This window comes from Aspergillus sydowii (genome assembly GCF_001890705.1).
Source record: "Aspergillus sydowii CBS 593.65 unplaced genomic scaffold ASPSYscaffold_1, whole genome shotgun sequence".
NCBI lineage: Eukaryota > Fungi > Ascomycota > Eurotiomycetes > Eurotiales > Aspergillaceae > Aspergillus > Aspergillus sydowii.
This window is the reverse complement of record NW_024467859.1, coordinates 488,862-510,098: the sequence shown is the minus strand read 5'-3', so window position 1 is coordinate 510,098 and position 21,237 is coordinate 488,862. Positions and strand designations below refer to the sequence as shown.

The following is a 21,237-nucleotide window of genomic DNA, read 5'->3' as shown; positions in this document are numbered from 1 at the left end:
CTTTCACGAATAAACCGATGCCCTCGACCACTTCCCTCTAGCCCTAATCCTGGGCCCAAAAATATAGAACAAATACGGAATCGGAATCAAGGCAATCGCGAGAAACCCAAGAACACTTGATGCCCAAGGTACTCCCAGATTCCGAAACATGGCCGTCGCAAACAGGGGAAAGCAACCTGCAAACACGCTCCGCAGGAACGTATTCGCAGCAACTGCACTCGCGGCAACAGACTGAAATGTGTCGATCAGATAGTTCAGTGCTGCTTGGAAGATTGTGAAGAAGCCGAGTCCCATGCAAGCTCCGCCAACCATGGACGGGAACCAGTGGATTTGGATCTGGGAAGTCCAACCAAAAATGAAGAGGCCACCGGCGAAGAACACGGAGCCGAGCATCATTGGTGGAAGGCGGGCTTCGGGGACGGGTCGGTTGTTGTTTGCTTTAAAGCGGGAGATGTAGAATTTTTGGTTGGCGAGGTTGACACAGGCGCCGAAGAGGATTCCGACTAGATATGCAAGGAAGGGCAGTGCGCCGACTACTTGGTTCCAGCCGCGGAGTTCTTGGAAGACGACAGGGAAGGAGGCGAGGGAGAGGTAGAGTATTCCGTAAACGAACGAGGCGTAGAGCGCGACGAGGAAGCATATGGGGGTTGTGAGGAGGGCGAAGGGCCGGATGAGATATTTGTTTCCGAGCTCTTTGAGTGTGACGTCCCATTCTTCGTGACGGGCATGGAGGGCCCAGTTTCCAGTTTGGAAGCGGAGGCGGCGGGCTTTATAGAGTAGGAGGGTCGGAGGGTAGGACTCATCAATATAGAGGATGTCAAGCGTTAGGAAGAACAGCATCATTATCCCGGTTATCTGCGAAGGTCAGAAAGCGAACGATTGTGTGGCTTTGAGCGGGGAGACAAACATATTGAGTCCAGCGCCAGCCGAGATAGCTTTGGGTAATTGCGCCGCCAACGATAGGACCTAGCACGGGCCCGCCGACAACTGCCATGGCATAGCCGACTATAGCTGCACCGCGTTCCTCCGGCGTCCAAATGTCGCTCAGAACACCGCCGGTATTGGTGACAGGCGCGGCACCAAAGAAGCCAGTGAAAAACCGGGTCAACATGAGGGTCTGGACATCTTTCGCAGTTGCACTACCAAACGAGAATATCGCAGCAATGAAGTAAGGGCCTAAAACGGCAGGCTTGCGCCCGTAAACTTCTGACAAGGGAGCCCAGACGAGCGGGCCCAAGCCTAGAGTATACAGTGTTAGATCAGTCGCGGAAGCGATGAGTCGCGCTTGTATGTAGAGCTGACATACCGAATCCAAAGAGCAATAGTGTTGTTCCCAGCGTACTAACTTCCTCGCCTATTCCGAATCTTGAACTCACTTGAGCCGTACCGGTTGAATAACTATTTCATCATTAGCAATGCGCGGAGTGTTCGTTGAAGCACATTTCTGGTCTTACATAGCACTTGACCAAGTTGCGCCTATACACAGCAAGATGTTAGCTTTGATTGCTTCCTACAAAATCAGCGGAAGGACATGCGTACCCATCGTGGTGAGCCCATATAAAACCGTTGTGAACGCTTTCTTCCGGAAGCCCCAATTCAACGGACGGTAAGGATCGTCAGGCCCATCGAAGTCGACGATCACATCGTCTTTCGTTTTAGTATGTGACAGCGGATGCGTAAAGCGGGCTGTCTGGCCAGGCTCGCGACTTCGAATTCGAGATACGACGGATTGTGCACGCTGTTCGAGCGCCGAAAAGGCGGATGATGCGGTAGTTTGCTTCTCTAAAGCATTAAGGTCCCGGCCGTGCTCTTCGACGGAAGAAATATCATCGGCATCGTCGGTAGAAGCGCGCGATATTTGATCATCCTCTCTTCTCATTTTCGAAGGTGATATAACCTCCGAAATCATTCAAGGCGAATAAAAATGTAAAAGAATGTGATTGTAGACCAAAGGGAAAGGACTCTAGCATTGGGAAATTTTTGGATGGGGACAATTCGGCTCAGACGTCACTTCACGGACTGACGGCATCTGGGGGAGCCAACGGTTAATAAACCTCTGGCCAGCAGGAACCATAGCTTAAAAAGGTCGAGAGAATTCGGCTTCCAGGTTCTGGGCCCCACGACAGGCCTATCCAAGCTCAGAAATCGAAGCCGTCTTAGCCGACCAAGTCCCAGGCTCCCAGCACAACACCAAAACGCTTGTCTGTGGACTGTCTGATAAGCCTGTCTCTCGATTCGCTCCTCAATGTATGTAGTGGAGTCTGGAGATGATCGTCGGCAGAAAGTTGGACCATGGCGGCCGGGTTACTCCGCCCAGCAGTTATACGGATGACGGAGTGGACTTCTAAGTTGGGTTTTAGAGGCCATTCTGAACTGATATGGTGTCGCACATTCGGATCATCCAAGTAGCAGCCCATAACACCGTACAGGCTATAATGACGTCAATTCTGGAAAGTAGAGTAGACGGGTCAAAGAGGCGAAAGATCGAGAGGAAAACGCGCCGGACTCTTTTCCGGGAGCTTGACATGGTGAGTGTGGATCGCCACTGTGAGAATAGTGGAACTGTCTCCAAACTAAATCCTGGTGTGTATAAGGGCAGCTGCGACACAACAGGCTAACAACATTGCATCGAGAATTCGAGATGAGTCAAAGGTATTGCCGACTAGTCCTTGAAGGGATATGTTTGCTGAATCCAAGTTGGAGAAACGAGAAGTTGATCTGAAGTCGGATGGTCAAGGTGCTCAAAATGACTAACTAGTATATGTGATTCACTATGGACAGTTGGATATAGGATAATATAACAGTAACAGTCTATCAATTGCCTAGTAAATAAATGCACGGTTCATGTACATCGTGTGGTTCATCCATATATAACAAAGCATCGTTACAGCGTTGTCGAGTGACGGCTCTCCCACTTCGCGACAGCCTCCAGCGCAGCAGTCACCTTCAGTCCAAAGCGAGCTTCCTGCTCGTAGCTCTCCCAGTGAGCAGCCTTTTGCAGGTTCTCTTTGCATTCGCGCACCAGCTTCTTTTCAGAATTTTGTGAATCATCTGACTTTTGTTTCTGAGCCGTCGGTCCGCCATGCTGTGCAATATAGGTTGGGCGTTCCATCCATAGATTTGCTGCCAATTCAAAGTGCGCAACGGGATACACCCAGTCGTCCTTATGGCGCCCCTTGAACGTGGAACGGTCCAACGTGAAAATCGATGTTCGGATAATTCCTTTGGCCTCTTCATGTCGCCGCATTGAACGCAACACAGCGGCACGCAGGAGTTGGTAGATACCCTTCTCTTCCGCTCCCTCACGGGCCCATGTTCGGTTCGCGTCACTTTCAGACCATGAAAGTCTTGCCAATGACTCCTCGAGTTGTTCCTGTGTCATACGACTATGTCCATTCCAGAGGAAAATCATCTCCTCTACAGGATCGACCCCGACGGCGTCCACGAGAGGTACATCCCATTCTTTAGCTCGAGTTTCCCATTTAGCAATTTTGCGGACAACAAATAAATCAAACGGCAATTGGCGTGCCATAAACTTCTTCGTTCCTGCAAATTTGGGAGCCTTATGGAGCAAATTGACTGCCGTTTGAGCATGTTCATCTGCTTTCTTGGGGTCGGTTGCGGCAAGCTCTCTGTACAAACTAATATGGCAGGTTCCTGCAATGTAATAGTATAATGCACGAGACCAAGAGTTAAGACCAGCACACTTTATTATTATTGTTAGCTTACTATGTATCACCAGATGGGTTTATTGGGGGCAAACCTCAACAAATGCTTCAGCGCATAGTTTGTACTTATGGATGTACAACGCATTCAGACTCCTTTCGAACACCTTGAGTGCCTCGACCTGTTTCAGTGGACTGTGTTCCTTCGTACACAGAATATCTAATGCCACATCAAGTCTATGGTTAGCGCCATGCATACGGGACTCTTCAAGAAGCCAAAGCTGGCTCTTAGGGAACCGTTGCCTCATTCGTGTGAGAAGAGCTTCGAGACGCTCCTGAGGATAACCCTGAATATCCCCGTCTTTCCCAGGTACAGCATCAGGCATGATATCGCAGTAGCGAACAAAGGCATTATAGTACCCAAGAAGCGTCAGTGCTGCGATTGCACCGGGCAAATTGTGGAACTTGCTGGCTTGCCAAAGCAATTTCAGGGCCCGATCCTTATCACCATGAAATCCAACGATGCTTAAAAGCCTATGGAACGCTGGTGGAACCATAGATATGAGCAAAAGAAGAACCCCATAGCAGAAATTAGCCCCAGAGTGTACAAAAACATCGATTTGGTTTTTGAAAATATCGGACTCTGGATCGTGATTAATCAGCTCTGATGTGCTCGTGCTGCTTGATACCGGGCCAGTGCCAGCGTCGTCAACTTTAAGATTTGAGAGATCTTCAGACACATTCACAGCAATGCTCTTTTCACCTTTCAGAGAGGCAGCTGGCGAAGGTTTATTCATAACACCAGCCTGTTTTGATTGCATAAACTTCTCCTCCATCTTTAAAATTGCGTCCAGCGCGAAGTAAGCCTTCCGTAGCTTATAGAAGCCTTTTATGCTTTCTGTGAGACTCTCATTGAGTACGCCGACAACCGCACACATGAGTTGAGCCATTGCCTGGATGAGAACGAACTCTGTACCCGGTTCATAGATCTCTGAGTGATAGGTATCTGGGGACTGAAAATGGTTTTTGGCCCGTTGTTGATCCTGGTACGATTTATTCTCAGCGTCGTTGAGCCGGTCCGCCGCTGCAAGGCATAAGTTGCTGAGACAGAAAGTTTACAGGGTGATTAGGCGGAAATTTTCAAACCTTGGCGCATAATATCTTGCTCGAAGCCCAATGTTGCCCTAATGAACATTACCACAGCCCTCCCAATCTACACAGCGAAGTCATGTCAGTCAAAATCCAGAAACGGTCCCGGGCATAGATTGGAACCGAATAATAGCAGGATCTCTACGCACCAAGTGAAAGGCTGAATTTCGCCCAGAAAGGCCTTCTTCAGCACCATCAACATCGTCGTTGAGGATCAACTCGGCAGCTGTTGATAGAAAGATCAAAAGAGGAAAGATTAGCGCCCATCATCTTTCAGAGTATATTCTGGGCGCCGATCCAAGCGCCGAGAACGTTGATAAACTCTGGCGTACCTTTAATTGCATCCTCTACTGCAGCAAGCATCAGCATGTACTTGTGAAGTCAAGAAAAATCGCCAAATACACTACTCACAGTCCTGTAATTCTGAAGAAGCATCAAGTGACTGAGTAGAGCCGTTGGGACTGGGCTTTTTGCCCCCGAACCAGCCGCCAAACATGTCTCAAAATGAGAGATCAGCAGAGAAGGAGTGAAAAACGAGAGTAAGAGTAGAAGTGGTCTTATGGCCGTCAGTGATAATTCAATTGTTCAAAACCAGATGGTGGGCCGGACGGTCCGAAACCCGTAAGACGAACGACGTAATGGTCGTATCCCCACGTAAGAGCAGGAATTCCAAGAGCGTCAGCCCTGAGCCACAGCAAGAACAACTGGCAAGCGAACAGAAGCAGCAGAGCGAAGGACCGAAGATATGGTAAACTTATAAGAGACCCGGGGACTGTAACACTCCGGTCGAGACGCAGCTCGCACTAAGGAGAAGAAGAAGCGACCAAACGGGACAAGGTTAACCGTGGTCCACCGGAGAGGCGGAGCATTTTCAGCTTCTGATCGCAGCGGGACAACTGAAGGATATCAGGCGGTAAGGCTGATCTCAGGGACGTGTATCAGAATGCGGAGACACGAAGAATTCTCCGGCACTTTTGAAAGAGCGTTTTGGCCAACGATTTAGAGCCTCCGTTTCCGAATAAGGGTCTCACAGACCTCGTGCTGGTGTGCTGTATACGGATTCTGCCATTGGTGACCGCCGCGGTCATCCTCGTTCCGACGGAAACAGACGCTATCAGGGTTCTGTGACATCATAGTTATTCCCGAGTCTCTTCATTTATGCTATTTATGCTAAATATGCACCGCGGCAATCTATCTTCAGTCTTCACCGGACTACTTAGATTCTTGGGTTTCTTGACTTAACTACAGACGACGCATACCAAAAGAAGCACCGAGTAAGTATTACCTTACTAGTAGATACGCCTTACCTGGTAACATGGAAAATTGCCGGTCACAACCCTCTATTCGTCAGGAAGTGCCTCCTCCGTTGCGACACAAAATTGCATTATTCTCTAAATGCATCCTTTCTCGGAGTTGGTCAGTTAACTTAGACACAAGAAATTCAATCCGCCGTTATGTCTGACTCTGTTGCAAGTTATGTGACCTGAGGTTAGCGCAATTCAAACAGGCCAAGACATGTGACAGCCCATTCCTAACAAGGAAACGCCAATGCGGGACCAGGACCTCAACTCAGATCTACCTTGAGCACCTCAGCTTGTTCTCCGCACTCCAACTTTCACCTTTCCAGCTCACCTGTTTCTCACTCGTTACGCTCGCATCTGGATATATTGCGTCGTCTCCTAAGAGCTTGACCGAACTGCAGACCGTCCACTTCCCATCTTACGACCTACCCACCACCCACCGCCATAATGTCAAACACACAGTCTCAGGACACGAAGCAAGAAGCTTCCGAACAGCCCCAACAACAAAAGCCTACCGTTCTGGAGGAAGATGATGAATTCGAAGATTTCCCTGTTGATGGTGAGAACTGCCCGCCCTTCACCAGTCGGCCTTTTAATATCCGTCGTCCTTGAAAACGATGACGGCCATTCTGAATGAAATAACTAATCATCTTCTCTAAATAATACAGACTGGCCAGAGAACGAGACAGAGCAAGCAACCGCGAACGGGAATAATGTTCACTTGTGGGAGGAGAGCTGGGATGACGATGATGCCGCCGAGGACTTTTCGAAGCAGTTGAAGTGCGTTTTATCAACCTCCGATTCCCATACCTCATTTCCAACCTGATGGCATGGTCCACCATTTTGCCTACCTATCCGAATATTTGGCTGCCTATATCCACGGCTATATTACACCTTCAATGTTGTTCCGTGTTTCATTGACTAATCCACATATCTCATCACAGGGAAGAGCTTAAGAAAGTCGACGCCTCGTCCTGATTCGAATACAACTATAGTGACAATGACCATGGGAATAATAATCTAGATACATCATGCCTTTTCTCGTACCTAACACCTGAAATTCCATTCCAGTCTACGTACGTGTCCGTCAATTCACACTCATAGTTTGTGAACAGGGAACAGACTTCTGAAGCAATGCATGCAAACGCCATACCTAGGCCTGGCTATTCGTGCAATGTGGAATTAGTATCATTGTTTATCTAGCGGATTGTTAGGGTAAGGGAGTTGCGATTTCTCGCTACGCTATCTGCCCCCTTGATAGGTTATTCGGAGAAAGAGGTCGTCGAATAATCGATAGTGACGCCGGTGCAGTATAGGGCCTGCACTTTTTTGACTAGGTTATTGCACGAAATTTCTGGTTTATTCTTACTGAATTTACGGAAACGTCCATATTCCAAAGCTATATATAAACCTACAACGCCGTATCACCGTTATAGTCTAGGGCCCGTAGCTATAGCAATGGTATTGAATTAGAAATATGTATAAACAGGAACGAAGTATTTAAAAATATTGATTTATTATTTTATAAAAGTCATGGTACATTAGATTCATGGCAAAAGTAGCCGACCCTCCAAGGTTAAGGTCGGTGTGGATCGTCTCGTTTCTAAATGGGAAGGCTTTGTTTCCTTTGCATAGTCATTTACTTACTTGACAGAGCAGAAACACCAGGCAGTTCCTTGCCCTCAAGGAGCTCCAAAGAGGCACCACCGCCAGTGGAGACGTGGCTGATCTTATCTTCAGCGCCGTACGTAGCGGCAACGGTAGCGGTGTCACCACCGCCAATGATAACAGTAGCGCCGCTCTGGACAGCCGACACAGCAGCGTCGAGAGTAGCCTTGGTAGCGGTAGCGAAGGGCTCCATTTCGAAAACACCGGGGGGTCCGTTCCAGAGGATAGTCTTGGACTCGGCGATGGTCTGCTTGTAGGACTCGATACTGTTCTTGCCAACATCCAGACCCATGAAGCCGTCAGGGATGCCTTGCTCGTCTGTGGCGTAACCAACGTTCGCGTCGGCAGCGAACTTATCAGCGGTGACGTAGTCGACGGGAAGAACGACCTTGACGTTGTTGGCCTTAGCCTTCTCCATGATTTTACCGACGATCTCGCTACCGGGCTGGTCGAACAAACTGTTTCCGATCTTGACACCCTCAAGAGTCTTCTTGAAGGTGAATGCCATACCACCGGTAATGATCAGGCTGTTGACCTTGGGGAGAAGGTTGTCGATCAGCTGGATCTTGTCAGAGACCTTGGAGCCTCCGAGGATAGCGAGGAAGGGGCGCTGGGGCGATTCGAGGGCCTTGGCGAAGTATTCGAGTTCCTTCTTCACGAGGAAACCGGAGGCCTTCTGGGGAAGGTCGACACCGACCATGGAGCTGTGGGCACGGTGGGCGGTACCGAAGGCATCGTCTGCATAACAATTAGTTACTGGTCCATATTTATACATATATGGATAAAGCTGCTGCTACTCACTGATGTAGATATCACCAAGAGCGGTAAGTCCCTTACGGAACTCAGCAACCTTCTCCTTGTCGGCCTTGACCTTGTTGCCCTGCTCGTCCTTGGAGCTACCCTCCTCCTCGGCGTGGAAGCGCAGGTTCTCAAGAAGGACGACCTGGCCGCCAGAGGCCTTGTTGACGGTCTCCTCAACGTCTTTGCCGACACAGTCCTCCGTGAAAATGACGTCGCGGCCGAGCAATTCCTTCAGCTTGGGCACAACAGGCTTCAAGCTGTATTTGGGGTTCTTCTTGCCATCGGGACGGCCGAGGTGAGACATCAGGACAACGGCCTTGGCGCCATTGTCGATAGCATACTTGATCGTGGGCAGAGCACCGACGATACGCTGGGGGTTGGTTATCGTGGTGTTGTCCTTCTTGTCAAGGGGGACGTTGAAGTCAACCTACAGAACAATTGCGTTAGTGATCAAGTCAACTAGATGCTTCAATAAAGTCGTTGACGTACTCGGATCAGGACACGCTTGTCCTTGAGATCCACGTCTGTGATGGAAAGCTTGCTGGTGAGAGACATTGTGACTGGAGCTCGTGCAGCGGTAGAGATGGATGATCAGGAACAGCAATCGGAGGGAAACCAGGGATAAATAACCCGTGTCAGGAGACTAGACTACCCTTTTCCTGTCGTAAGAGAAAGAAAATGCTGAAACCGTATCACGGTGAGTGGCGGGGTAGGAATCGAAGAGCTTCCATTTGTTTTGGCGACATGGTGGGGCTGCCCGGTGAAGGGGAGAGAAGGCTCGGGCTGATGCGGGACTGATGTCACGGTCATGACGGAATGCTTCGGGCTTCTATGCCTGGGGGTGAACATTGAGCCTGCGCATTCTCGATAGCCTCGGATAGAGCAGTAATGAGCTGCAATCACGCTCCGTTCTTCCAAGGATCTATAAACGGCCGTACCATTTTCGTCCTCAGGGTACCAGTCCAGCCCCTCCTGCATACGATGGCGGGGTTCACCTACGTTGTCGGGCCAAAAAAGTATGGCGTAATTGATCTTTTGTTGCATAGTAACAATCAACATTTATCTGTAAGAACTTCACAACCTTGTCTGAACCATATAGACGATTGTTGAGACACGACCCTGAACACAACTCCAGGACAACATAGCCCATCCAATTACAACGCCTTGTAAGCAAGCAACATGAAGGGTAAAAAGAGCAGCCAGAGATATCAGAAAATCCAGAGAAAACCGTATGCAAGGGGCCGAACAGCACCAACCAGTAGTGCTCACACCCCAGTAGTCAAAGTCAGTCGACCTTTCCCCACCAAAGAGAAGCGAACCTCCGCTTATCATGCCAGTCTAATATCTCGACCGACTAAGCGTATTGCCTCTCCTCACTGAGGTTCTAGTGGTGATAGGCATGTACAATAATTTACTCCTCCTCTGCAGAGTTTGTGAGGGAGAGGTACGCAGTCCAAGCAATACCAACCGAAGAGACAAACGGCTGCGCGAGCTGTTAGCCAAGGGAATCAAGGGAAACTTTCAGTCAATACTTACGATCTGGAATTGGATAGGAACCACTCTGAAGTTCAAAATCTGGACCGCTGGCCAGAGAACATAGTTTGCCTTAAGAGTCGGCAGGTAAACGTCCTGGAACTTGCGGGTCAAGGCCCGTCTCCCGCCACCTTCAGCAACCGTCATGAATGAAAAAAAGCACACCAAACCTATAACCAATTAGTCACTGATAGTTGCTGTTTTGACTTCGATTTCCATACCGAAAGGGGCAAAGAGAAGTTGGTCAAAAGCAACCCGTTTCATAGCGGAGACGGTCGGGTTCTTCTTTGCGAGCGGGAACACCCTCGAAAGAAAGCCGAACCATTTGAACTGGATTGGGGCCATGAAGAAACCATACGACATGAACCGGGTGAGTCGTTCGAAGTCGAACGGAGGAGGTGCATAGCTAGCATGACCCAGCTCTCCCAAGGCAGGCGGCTTTTCCTTGTCCAAATCATTGATCTCGATCGAAATGAAATCATCACACTGTGGTGCCGTTGCTCGTGTTCTAAATGCTGTGATCAATTGCGCAACAGTGTCTGCAACTCCTCCAAGGATCTGTTATAACCCCGTCAGCAACCTGAATCTGGATACGTAACGTTAGGAGTCGACACCGCCACACAGCCGTCACTTCAGACACGCCATTTCGCTTATGCTTTTAATCGAAATCCATGAGCCAGCAGGGTGACAATAGGCATCTCGATCAGAGCGCCCGGTGATGAAATGCCTTTCTGTTTCTTCCCTTGCAAGGGGCACACGACCAGACGAGCCCCAAAAAGTAGTCTCTTTAGAGCATTCGCCAGTACGACAGCGTCAAGCACCCGCCTACCCGAATCCGCAAACTTGCAAATAGTGTGTCTTCCGCAAAGGTGGTGCCGGTCAGTCATAGAGCTCCAGGAAAGCTTACCGCGTTCGTGACCATAGTAGTCAGGACCGGCTTCTCCGCATAGTAGGAGTTGAACTTCGCAGCCAACCGCGTTGCTGCCGCCATCTCGATCAGGAATATAATAGTATGAAGTAAAGGCTGTTCAGAGAAGATGTGATACAATCAGTACAGTTGCTCAGAGGAAGACCCACGCTTATCCGGTTCGCAAAGGAAAAAGCGAGTGGCGATCAAAAAGGGAGGGAACAGGAGGCACACGACTAACCAAGCGACCGTAAATGTATCTCCTATTCAAACCATCCAGGACTCGACGGCGAGTTGCAGTAAACATTGTAAAGACAGCCCAGGGAATAAATTAAAGATATAAGTGTGGAGGAGATGAACGAAGGCAAGTCGAAGAACCGGTCGGCGCCAGTATGACGCAAAGGGAGTTCAGGACAAGAAATGTGAGGAGCGAGAAGTGGATGCCTGTGAGTGACCCAGTGCGGCTGGGCCCAGAGTGACGATTGAGGGACCACAAATTATACAAAGGCAAAAGTCGATAGAAGAAGCCTCTTTCGACTGCGAGGGAGTGTCGAGATAGATAAATCGATGGTGAGTCTGCTCTGGCGCTTGAAGTCTCAGAGTCTGGTCGAGTCTTTTTGTGCATGACCCCCTCCTTTCAAGATCCGCTGTTCATCCGTCTCCAAGAGGTTCCGGGCGCTTAGCCTCTGCCCTGCCACCATTTCAACGCTAGGAGTCTGACACTTCACCCCAGAATGGTTCTTTTTCACTGTTCATGTTCACTATTTTCTGACGCTTATACATATCATGTAGATCTTGTTTCAGTCTCAAGGCAGGCAGCTAAATAATCCACCTCGTATGAAACCAATACTCAGATCTCCACTTCAGTTGTAAACTTCATACCACCCAGAATATATGCTCAAGTGGATGCTATGGATAACAGTACTAGATGGTTGCACTCTATGACCAATGACTTTCGACCATGCTACATTTCGTTACACCAGTATGCTCAGAGTAATCTCAAACGATTGGAGCTTATCTTCGTTTACGTTCACACGGCCATCATATTTCCAGTTGTAAAGCTATGCGTTCTGCTCCAAGGACAAGATATCCGGCAGATCTTTGATATCAGTTGTTTCGTTGGTATTTACATCAATAAGGCGTACTGATTCCAGCCGTAAAGAGCCCAGTGCCAAAGGGAGGAACTTCAATTCGGTCTCAAAACAAGTTCCAGGCAGTAATGGACTAGAATACAAGAGTTGTTAGCTCTATCCGTCATAATCCATAGGGACATAGAGAAGACCTACCCAACGCGCACGTCGGTGCTCAGGCAAACAAGATCTGCTTCCTGGCCAGCAACGCTCTTCTGCATGGCATGAACAATGTTGTCATCTGTCACTGCTTCCGCAACTTGGTCACTACGACGAGTCGTCATTGACGAGGATGATGGCCTGGCTACGTGTCCTCTCGCATTAGCTACCTTCCGCCGAGGTATGGCAATCATGGCGAACTTTCGAGGTGTGGCGGAGCGATTGACGATGAAAACGCTCCAGGAGAAAGGCTTCCCGACATCCACCGTCTGAGGACCCGTAAAAGACATGGTCACGCCCATACTTTCTGTTGTAGAATACGCCCGCTCCCTTAAAGAGGTTCGGTTTGACTGATTTCCTCCAGGTAAGATTCCAGCCTGACTTGGTAAAGTTGAAAGACTTGTAGGTCGGTTATTCCGCTGTAAGGCCTGGCTCGGGGCACCAAAGCTTGGGTTAAGCGCTAGCGAAAAATCGATGTTCGTCGTCCATTGCATCAAAATCCGAGGGTTACAGTTCTCTGATACGTTGATAATGGCTTCCAGGGATATTTCCAACGTGCTCACAAGCACCGTAGTCGAATCTCTGGACTCTAGCCCGTACTCCGGGGTTAACTTGTACATCAGAGTGATATCGTCTCGTGGGTGGCATATAACGGGCGGGGAAAGCCCAGTCCCATCTGTCAGTATTTCAATGGACCCATCCGATAGTCGAAGATCCGCCCTGTCAAACACCACCTCACAATTCAAGAAAGGTGTAACTTCGAAATCAAGGTTCGCAATAGTTGTCGGCCGACTGGAAAACGAATTCAACCTAGAATAACGTATCCGTGCACTAGCAGCAGGCACTATCCGCGTAGGATGTCCTGATTCTTGTAGCACATTGTATATAGGGTCTTCACTATATTTCGCGGGTACGACGCGCAAAAGCCTAGAAGCTGGAAGGAAAGGGTCCTTGTGACCGAAGGCGGAGTCTGTTGTGAGAGGTTGCAACACATTCGTAGACGCAGGAACCAGAGACGGTAGGTATACGTCTTCACGAGCGTCATGTCGAGTTTCCGCCAGGTTAAGGCTGGCGTTGGCGATAAAAATTATGGAGGGGTGTTGGATGCGGATACGGGGACGCTCTAAACGGTCACGGTTAGCCCAACTTCCGGAGCATCAGGGCTAAGTTCCTTACTTAGAAAAGTCTCAACGTTCCAGATAACATATACATGGTTTCCTTCTCCAGATTCGCCTTCAAACTCGTTTACAACGACCAGCGGATCTGCCTGCGTGTCTACAACCCCTGAGAAGATAAGGTCTCGCGTGGGCGTTGGGTTTTCTGCGACAGCCTCCGCGGGGTCAATGGCAAAGACATCGACGCGTATATCGAGGTTCTGGAGATGTGATTTTAAGCTGCTCTGGGAGCAATTGGAGAGTCTAAGGACAACGCAGGGGGTGCAGAATTCATCTATATCAGACTGTATATGAGTAAGAGATAAAGCTCGGTGAGGATACCAGATGATAGCTTACCAAAGAACAAAATGGACCGCTGGGGTATATATGAAAGGACAGATGGCAGATCTTCTGCACCCTCTTCGAGCGCAGATGTCAACGCCGCTTCTAAATCGATGTTTGAAGCATGCGGGACAACAGTATCTAGAACAGCATGTCTCAAGAACTCGCCAGGGACATCGAAACTCGGCATAGCGGGGGCAGCAGTCGCATGTCCACCTAGTATTCGTAATCAGAAATGGCTCGATATAAGCACCGATTATGGACTGCACTAACCATGCATTTACTCGCAATCGGGGGTTGTTCTTTGGAACCTAGCATGAGGCGGCGCGGTGTTGGGGGACGGGGAAATCATGCAAACAAGACAAACATACGGAGCCCCGAGGAGCTTCTGGCGACGATCTAATTTTCCCCGAGCCTCCTCGAGCAAGATAACAATCTGAACAACGCCAACATTGAGAGCTTCCTCTGAAGCTGCAAAATGAACCCAATGAGTGCGCCTGGCGGCGCTGCCCCTTTGTGGCAGGAAGCCCGCACTGCTGAAGGGAGAACCTATTACTACAACGTTCAGACCAAAGCGACACAATGGGCGAAACCGGCCGAGTTGATGACGCCTGTCGAGGTTAGTGTGGCTCCATTCGCATGTTTATCTAGTTTTCTAACAATTTATTGTGTTTTACAGCGGGCTTTGGCGAACCAGCCGTGGAAAGAGTATACCGCCGAGGGTGGGCGAAAGTACTGGTCTAATTCGGAGACTAAGCAGAGTACATGGGAAATGCCAGAGGTATACAAAAATGCGTTAACGCAGGCTCAAGCGGCGCAGCCTCCACCTGCCGCGTAAGTATTGTATCTTCATATCGTATTCTACATTGTACTTATCAATTCTTGCTTAGGGCCCCAACGTTCGTTGCCGGCGGAGTTAGCTCATTTTCTTCCTACCCCCAAACGCGTGACCGTGACGACTATGACCGAGGATACAACGATAACCGTGGAGTCTTTGGTGCTGGCGATGTCAATGGCATTGCGGCTGGTTCCATGCTAGGAGCAACACAAGAGCCGGACTATGCATCTCTGGAAGAAGCTGAGGGAGCATTCATGAAGATGCTCAAACGCCACAATGTCCAGCCTGACTGGACATGGGAGCAGACCATGCGCGAAACCATTAAGGATCCTCAGTATCGCGCTCTCAAGGATCCCAGAGACCGCAAGGCAGCCTTCGAGAAATATGCGGTCGAGGTTCGCTTGCAGGAAAAAGACCGAGCGAAAGAGAGATTCGCTAAGCTCAGAGCAGATTTCAATACTATGTTGAAACGTCACCCTGAAATCAAGCATTATAGCCGATGGAAGACAATCCGTCCCATTATCGAAGGCGAAACCATCTTCAGGTCGACCAACGATGAGAACGAGCGGCGACAGCTCTTTGAAGAATACATCATAGAACTCAAAAAGGAGCATGCTGAACAGGAAGCTGCCGTGCGCAAGGCTGCCATGGATGATCTCGTTACGATCTTAAAGTCCTTGGACCTTGAGCCCTACACCAGATGGTCCGAGGCTCAAAATATCATCCAGGCAAATGAGAGAGTTCAAAATGAGGATAAGTTCAAGGCTCTCAGCAAATCGGACATTTTGACCGCGTTCGAAAACCATATCAAGTCACTTGAGCGCGCTTTCAACGATGCCCGTCAGCAGCAGAAGGCGGCGAAGGCCAGAAAGGAGCGCCATGCGCGTGAACAGTTTATTGACTTGCTCAAAGAATTGAGATCCAGGGGCGTTATCAAAGCTGGTAGCAAGTGGTCTAACATTTACCCATCGATTCGCGAAGACCCCCGTTACCTTGGTATCCTTGGACACTCCGGCTCGTCTCCTTTGGATCTCTTCTGGGATGTGATTGAAGAGGAAGAGCGATCTCTACGCGGACCACGAAATGATGTCTTAGACGTCCTTGATGTGAGTGTAACAGTATCAGTTGTTCACTTTGATTGAAACATACTGACCTCGTTTTAGGATAAACGATTTGACGTAACTTCCAAAACCAGCTTCGATGAGTTCAATGACATTGTACTCTCAGACCGCCGGACGGCGGATATTGACCCTGATATTCTTCAAGTCATTTTCCAACGCATTCAGGAGAAGGCCTTCCGTCGCAACGAAGAAGAAAAGCATGCCGCAGATCGCCATCAAAGACGTGCTGTTGACGCACTGCGCTCACGGCTGAAGCGCCTGGAACCTCCTCTCCGGTCAACCGACACATGGGATCAAGTGCAACCTAGACTGGAGAAATACGAGGAATATAAGTCCTTAGAGTCAGACGATCTCCGCCAAACCGCTTTCGAGAAGGTCATTCGCCGCCTAAAGGAGAAAGAAGAAGACGCAGAAAGAGACCGTGAATCACGCGACAGAGACCGTCGTCGCGACCGTGACCGTGACCGTGATCGCGATTACCGCAGCGGCACCTCATACCGAGGCGAGCGACGAGGGCCGTCCAGCCGTCAAAGCCGGACTCCCGAACCAGACGCCTACGAAGCCGATCGCCGAAAGGCCCAAGCAGACCGCGAACGGTCCTACCGAAAGACCAGCGGTTTGTCACCCGTCCGGGAGAGATGGGACGAGCGTGACCGCGACAGGGATCGTCGAGATCGTGACCGCGAGAGAAGTAGTCGCCCTCCCAGCCACTACGATCGCGAGCGCCGTGATCGTGAAGACGAGCGGGAACGCCTCTATCGAACACGCGGTGACCCACGCGGCAGTCGCGACGAGCTTGACTACGGCGGCGATACTCGGAGCGTTGTTAGTAATGACCGCAGACGTAGACGCGATAGCGACACGGAGAGCGTCGCGAGCCGCTCAGCTAAGCGTTACAGGCGTGATAGCCGTGATCGCAGCAAAGGCGCTCGAAAGGATAGAGACCGCCGAGAGCGGACGCCTACCGCCGCAGATGAGGCGAAGGAGGAAAAGGCTGTGCACTCTGGTAGCGAGGAGGGTGAGATTGAAGAGGAATAAGTGTGACGGTTTGTCTGAGCGCTATGGGAGACGTCAATTTGTAACGTCGCTGGGCCCATTACTTGTAACTCGATGAATGAGCAATTATTTATCACAGCTTGTATACTCCTCTACTGTGTTATCTGTGACGAGCAAATTTTTGTGCCGTAGTTATATCCGTACGTTGGGCCTTTAGAAACGCGCAGACTATATATACTTGAGAACAATCCGGTATAATCCGGGGCTTTTTTCTTCTGTGGAGAAGTCTACGAAATCAACTTGGAAAGAGTGCATGATCTTTCATTGAAAATCGCCGTAGAAGGCTTATTTATGTCGATATTTTTGAGCTAGCAATAAGCGAGCTTTTTACATATAGCACTGTGGTGAAGACTTCGTCGGTATGCGAACGGTGAAGTGTCCGCCAGTGTCCGCCTTGCCCGGTTGATGGAGGTGAAGGATTATTCTTTCACTAATCTCGTCAACGCCGACATCTTCTACCACTATGATATGTCCGCCCTGAAATACTGTAGGAACATAAAATTTTTTAATAGCATTTACTTGTCTTGACAGGAAAATCATGAATCCTAGCAAACGAAAATGGTGGCCATATACTGCGGTGCAGCAGTCAGGAGAAACTTTTGAACTGGCTCAACAAACTCCAGCGGTATCAATCATGCCGACCAAGGAAAAAAAGGAAAAAAACTGTTCAAAACCGTTACCCATGAAATAACAAGACCCAGGCATGATATAGAACAAGTAAAGAAAAAAGCTTAGTGTCGTTCAGTTACTGCCGCTGCTGAAACTATAATAATTCGAGAATCGAATGTTGCTTGACATGGGCATCTGCGAAGGGGCGATAAGAGGGGTTAATGATGGGCGACGGTCGGCTTTTCCTTGGGGATAGATCATATCTGGAGTTGAGGCACGCACGGGCTCGCCGCCTACTCTGTGAGAGCAGAGGAACCACATTACTGCTTCGAGTTGACCTATACTTGTCGCCATGACGCCGTCCTCTTCATCTTTCTCCTCGGACGCTTCCTCCGCATCACTGCAAACTTCAACGCCGCGCTGGGGCCACCGCTTTAGCTGAGCCGCTGACGCCTTGGTAACGCCGAAGAACGCCCCTAACCGAAGGATTCTCCTATGCCTGCGACGATGACGTCGCTGGTCGGAGTCGCGGCCGTCACGCCTGTGACGCTCGCGGTCATTTCTCTTTGGGATGCCCTCTTCATTTCTCTTCCTCCAGGAAGTACTGTGAGAATATAGTGTTAGCATAATTGTTGGGGATCAGAAGAGCATTTCCACTTACGTAGTTACCACTCAATTTCTGCTCTTGATCCATTTGACTGTTATACTTGTTGATACGAGGGCGGTAGCTGTTGGGATCACGACGGAAAGTAACGTCAAGACTCCTCAAGAAGCTGTTGCATCCAGTAACCAGCGACTCAGGAGTATTGGCACGCGCATCAACCGATGGCTTGCCATCGAACACAATGACACGATCAGCGAGATAAGTAGCCATGATGAAATCGTGCTCCACAATAAACGCAGTCTTCTTAGTGTGCATGATGAAACGCTTGATAACCTTGGCTGCTACGATACGCTGTTCAGAGTCGAGATACGCGCTGGGCTCGTCAATGAGGTAGATATCAGCGGGCATTCCAAGAGCCAACACAATGGCGACACGCTGCAGTTCACCACCGGACAAGTTCTGGACTTCCTGATCAATGAAGTCATCGATCTTAAGAGGCTTGTAAACGTCGGTCTGGAACTGCGGTGACAAGAAAGCAGCCTTAATCTTCTTGAAGAAGAGTTGACGGACAGTTCCCTGGAACTTCGGGGTGATTTTCTGAGGCTTCATGCTAATGTTCATGCGAGGAATTGTAACGTTTCCGTCAGGCTTCTCGGCACCCGCAAGCATCCTACAGAATGTAGTCTTTCCAGTTCCATTCTCGCCCATCATGACGACGATTTCAGAATCAGTGAAATCACCGGCTTCGATTCTCAAGTGGAAGTTTCCAAGGGTCTTCTCCATATTCGGGTAGGTAAACGCACGAGTCTTGTCGAGGATGAAGTCGTCACCGGCTTCAGTAAGACGGAAGGTGAGAGAGTCTTCACGGAACCGCAGGTTCTCCGTTGGGATGTGACCATCCAAGAAGATGTTGATACCTTCACGCACGGAAGCTGGCAAGGTAACGACACCGTACACCGCGGGCTTTCCGTACAGCACGCAAATGAAATCAGAAAGATAATCGAGGACAGACAGATCGTGCTCAACAACAATGACATAGTCGTCGGGACGCAGTAGGCCTCGGATAGAGCGAGCCGCGGCGAGACGCTGCTTGACATCAAGGTATGAGGACGGCTCGTCAAACATGTAGCTATTCGGTTCGTCAGCGCCAACGGACATCTTCATACATGGATTAAGCACTTACACATCTGCTTTTTGAACGCAAACTAGACCAATGGCAAATCGCTGAAGCTCTCCTCCAGAAAGGTGATCAATATCACGGTTCTGAACCTGTCTAAGTTCTGTATTGGATGGTCAGTAACATTATAACTCCCTGGCCGATTCGCGACATACCAAGGTTGTTCAACGTATCGTCCATGTTGTCCATTTGCGCGCGGGCTTTGATGAGGTCTCCAACGTTCTTGGTAGGGCCCTTCACAGCTCGAGGGATCTGGTCAACATACTGAGGCTTGACCACGGCCTTCAGGTCGTCCTCGAGCACCTTCGTGAAATAGTCTAAAGAAGTTAGTGATGGTTTTCTAGTTAGGATGCAAAAGTGAATAGACATACTCTGCAGCTCGGAACCACGGAAGTATTTGAGGATCTCCTCCCAGTCAGGTGGGTTTTCATAACGTCCGAGGTTGGGCTTCAACTTTCCACTGAGAATCTTCAAAGCTGTACTCTTTCCAATACCGTTTGTTCCAACAAGACCGAGAACCTGGCCGGGACGGGGCATAGGAAGACGGTGAAGCTTGAAGCTGTTGGCGGAATAACGATGGGTGACCTGGGTTTCTAAGTTGGTCGGCAGGTTGATGATGTGAATAGCACCGAACGGGCATTTCTTCGGGCAGATACCGCAACCAATGCACAGGCGCTCGGAGATGAAAGCGATCTTGGACTCGGAAGTGACCTCAATGCAAAGTTTTCCGGTGCGGACAACGGGGCAGGACTTTTTGCATTCTTGACGGCATTTCTAAAGTTAGAGACACGCAGAGTCAGCGACATTGCAGTAATTAGTAGACAGAATTGAAAATTTCCGCTCACCTTGGGTTTGCACTGTAACGGACCCGTGGGTATAAGTATATGACGCTCTCTCATAGTTAGCGGGGCATTCAAGACTTACTTTGTCGGTGCTGACAATGGCAATACTGAAAGAAATCAAAACGTCAGCTGCGATATCAGTCTCGTCGGGTTGGAGCGTTCATACCGGGTAAGCTTGTCCGACATGGTGTTGACGGGGTTGTGAGGCAAATGTGAGAAGCCAGAGCAAAATATAGGTCTCGGAAGAAGAGAACAAAGACGACAGATGCGGATACTGGACCAGCGGGATAGGGCCTATTCAGCGACGAATTATGGGCCTGAAGTTGACGATGCCAGATATCCGCGCAGCAACCACCGGATTCAAGAAGAGGAAGACGTTACGTGGATTCAACGAGGAGGGGCTCTCGCAACAGAAATCTATGCCCGGCTGATTGTGGGCACCGCCTAATGCCTCAGGCATCAGGACCTATTATTTGCTTGGAATCTGATTGGATGTATGCCCGACCTTCAAAACTTCGACAGAATTAATATTGATCCGGACCGATTGGCACGTGATCGGGAGCCGCCACTAACACACGAATGAACTCGCTTGCGAATTCACTAACACAAATGGGGCTTGGTATGACAGTGCAGCCTGAAGCCTCAGGCCACCAGCTAATCCCTTCACTGTGACTCGCCCGTCCCCCAGGCCCGACGTTCAACTCTTCCCTCTAACACTCCCTCATCATATTCTCAGCGGCCTCCCATCATTCCTTTGCTGCTCTCCACCGTATCATCCCATCCACCCCCTCCCCTTCCCCCACCTTTCTTTTTATTTTCTTCACAATTCTTTCCCCTATTTTGCGGTGATCCGGGGTCACCAAGCTATGGATTGTAAGTATTTATTCCTATTTTCATTGTCGTCTTTCGGCGTCTTCTGGTGCTGCCGCTTGAGTACATCTCTACTGCCTCGACCCACTTGAGATTTGAGGATTCCTCGATGTTTCTTGGACTTAGGGTCTAGTAGACCTTGTCAAGTCGAAATTTGCATCTATATCTCTTGCTGGATTTGGTTTTGCTCTTGCTTTGCCTGCGATAATCGTCGTTTTTCTCCTGTGCCCGTCCCGTCGCGTCTCATCTAACCCATCATCAAAATCATGTCAATCTATCTTATCTTCGTCTCCTACATCATTCCCCCGGTT

At 49.5% G+C, this 21,237-nt stretch overlaps 7 protein-coding genes across 7 annotated transcripts; 2 read left to right on the top strand and 5 right to left on the bottom strand.

Annotated features, from left to right (window-relative positions):
• Positions 1-3: 3 nt before the first annotated feature.
• On the bottom strand, positions 4-1,879 carry ASPSYDRAFT_25504 (MFS transporter; the record flags this gene model as incomplete). Its single annotated transcript, XM_040844171.1, has 5 exons — positions 4-855; positions 908-1,239; positions 1,307-1,398; positions 1,455-1,476; positions 1,540-1,879. 5 exons carry the CDS (start codon positions 1,877-1,879, stop codon positions 4-6), a joined length of 1,638 nt encoding a protein of 545 aa, XP_040707234.1.
• Positions 1,880-2,884: 1,005 nt separating this feature from the next.
• ASPSYDRAFT_25503 (TTC39/IML2 family protein) lies at positions 2,885-5,310 on the bottom strand (the record flags this gene model as incomplete). The annotated part of the gene is made up of 6 exons (XM_040844170.1): positions 2,885-3,706; positions 3,764-4,749; positions 4,812-4,878; positions 4,964-5,040; positions 5,147-5,164; positions 5,226-5,310. The coding sequence occupies 6 exons, from the start codon at positions 5,308-5,310 to the stop codon at positions 2,885-2,887; spliced, it is 2,055 nt and encodes a 684-aa protein (XP_040707233.1).
• Positions 5,311-6,562: 1,252 nt separating this feature from the next.
• ASPSYDRAFT_53120 (proteasome regulatory particle lid subunit SEM1) lies at positions 6,563-7,093 on the top strand (the record flags this gene model as incomplete). Its single annotated transcript, XM_040848622.1, has 3 exons — positions 6,563-6,674; positions 6,784-6,895; positions 7,060-7,093. 3 exons carry the CDS (start codon positions 6,563-6,565, stop codon positions 7,091-7,093), a joined length of 258 nt encoding a protein of 85 aa, XP_040707232.1.
• Positions 7,094-7,546: 453 nt separating this feature from the next.
• pgkA (phosphoglycerate kinase pgkA) lies at positions 7,547-9,335 on the bottom strand. The gene is made up of 3 exons (XM_040845608.1): positions 9,083-9,335; positions 8,585-9,024; positions 7,547-8,521 (listed from the first exon to the last, which is right to left on the bottom strand). Exons 2-3 carry the CDS (start codon positions 8,886-8,888, stop codon positions 7,755-7,757), a joined length of 1,071 nt encoding a protein of 356 aa, XP_040707231.1. The 5' UTR covers positions 8,889-9,024; positions 9,083-9,335; the 3' UTR covers positions 7,547-7,754.
• A 660-nt stretch (positions 9,336-9,995) lies between these two features.
• Positions 9,996-11,331, bottom strand: ASPSYDRAFT_53117 (Mpv17/PMP22 family protein; the record flags this gene model as incomplete). Its single annotated transcript, XM_040848621.1, has 5 exons — positions 9,996-10,067; positions 10,121-10,287; positions 10,339-10,675; positions 11,025-11,141; positions 11,266-11,331. 5 exons carry the CDS (start codon positions 11,329-11,331, stop codon positions 9,996-9,998), a joined length of 759 nt encoding a protein of 252 aa, XP_040707230.1.
• Positions 11,332-12,085: 754 nt separating this feature from the next.
• ASPSYDRAFT_141143 (TRAPP trafficking subunit Trs65 domain-containing protein) lies at positions 12,086-13,999 on the bottom strand (the record flags this gene model as incomplete). Its single annotated transcript, XM_040841113.1, has 4 exons — positions 12,086-12,248; positions 12,311-13,436; positions 13,490-13,762; positions 13,825-13,999. The coding sequence occupies 4 exons, from the start codon at positions 13,997-13,999 to the stop codon at positions 12,086-12,088; spliced, it is 1,737 nt and encodes a 578-aa protein (XP_040707229.1).
• A 234-nt stretch (positions 14,000-14,233) lies between these two features.
• ASPSYDRAFT_37972 (snoRNA-splicing protein PRP40) lies at positions 14,234-17,083 on the top strand. The gene is made up of 4 exons (XM_040845607.1): positions 14,234-14,428; positions 14,489-14,643; positions 14,700-15,753; positions 15,811-17,083. The coding sequence occupies exons 1-4, from the start codon at positions 14,288-14,290 to the stop codon at positions 16,804-16,806; spliced, it is 2,346 nt and encodes a 781-aa protein (XP_040707228.1). The 5' UTR covers positions 14,234-14,287; the 3' UTR covers positions 16,807-17,083.
• Positions 17,084-21,237: the final 4,154 nt, after the last annotated feature.

What these genes read in the sequence shown, in the direction of transcription:
- pgkA (XM_040845608.1), bottom strand. Translation starts at nt 8,888, where the DNA reads ATGTCTCACCTCGGCCGTCCCGATGGCAAGAAGAACCCCAAATACAGC. An exon ending in TCTTGGTGATATCTACATCA is followed by an intron (nt 8,522 to 8,584) that starts GTGAGTAGCAGC and finishes ATTGTTATGCAG; the next exon opens with ACGATGCCTTCGGTACCGCC.
- ASPSYDRAFT_37972 (XM_040845607.1), top strand. Translation starts at nt 14,288, where the DNA reads ATGAACCCAATGAGTGCGCCTGGCGGCGCTGCCCCTTTGTGGCAGGAA. An exon ending in AGTTGATGACGCCTGTCGAG is followed by an intron (nt 14,429 to 14,488) that starts GTTAGTGTGGCT and finishes TGTGTTTTACAG; the next exon opens with CGGGCTTTGGCGAACCAGCC. An exon ending in GCGCAGCCTCCACCTGCCGC is followed by an intron (nt 14,644 to 14,699) that starts GTAAGTATTGTA and finishes ATTCTTGCTTAG; the next exon opens with GGCCCCAACGTTCGTTGCCG.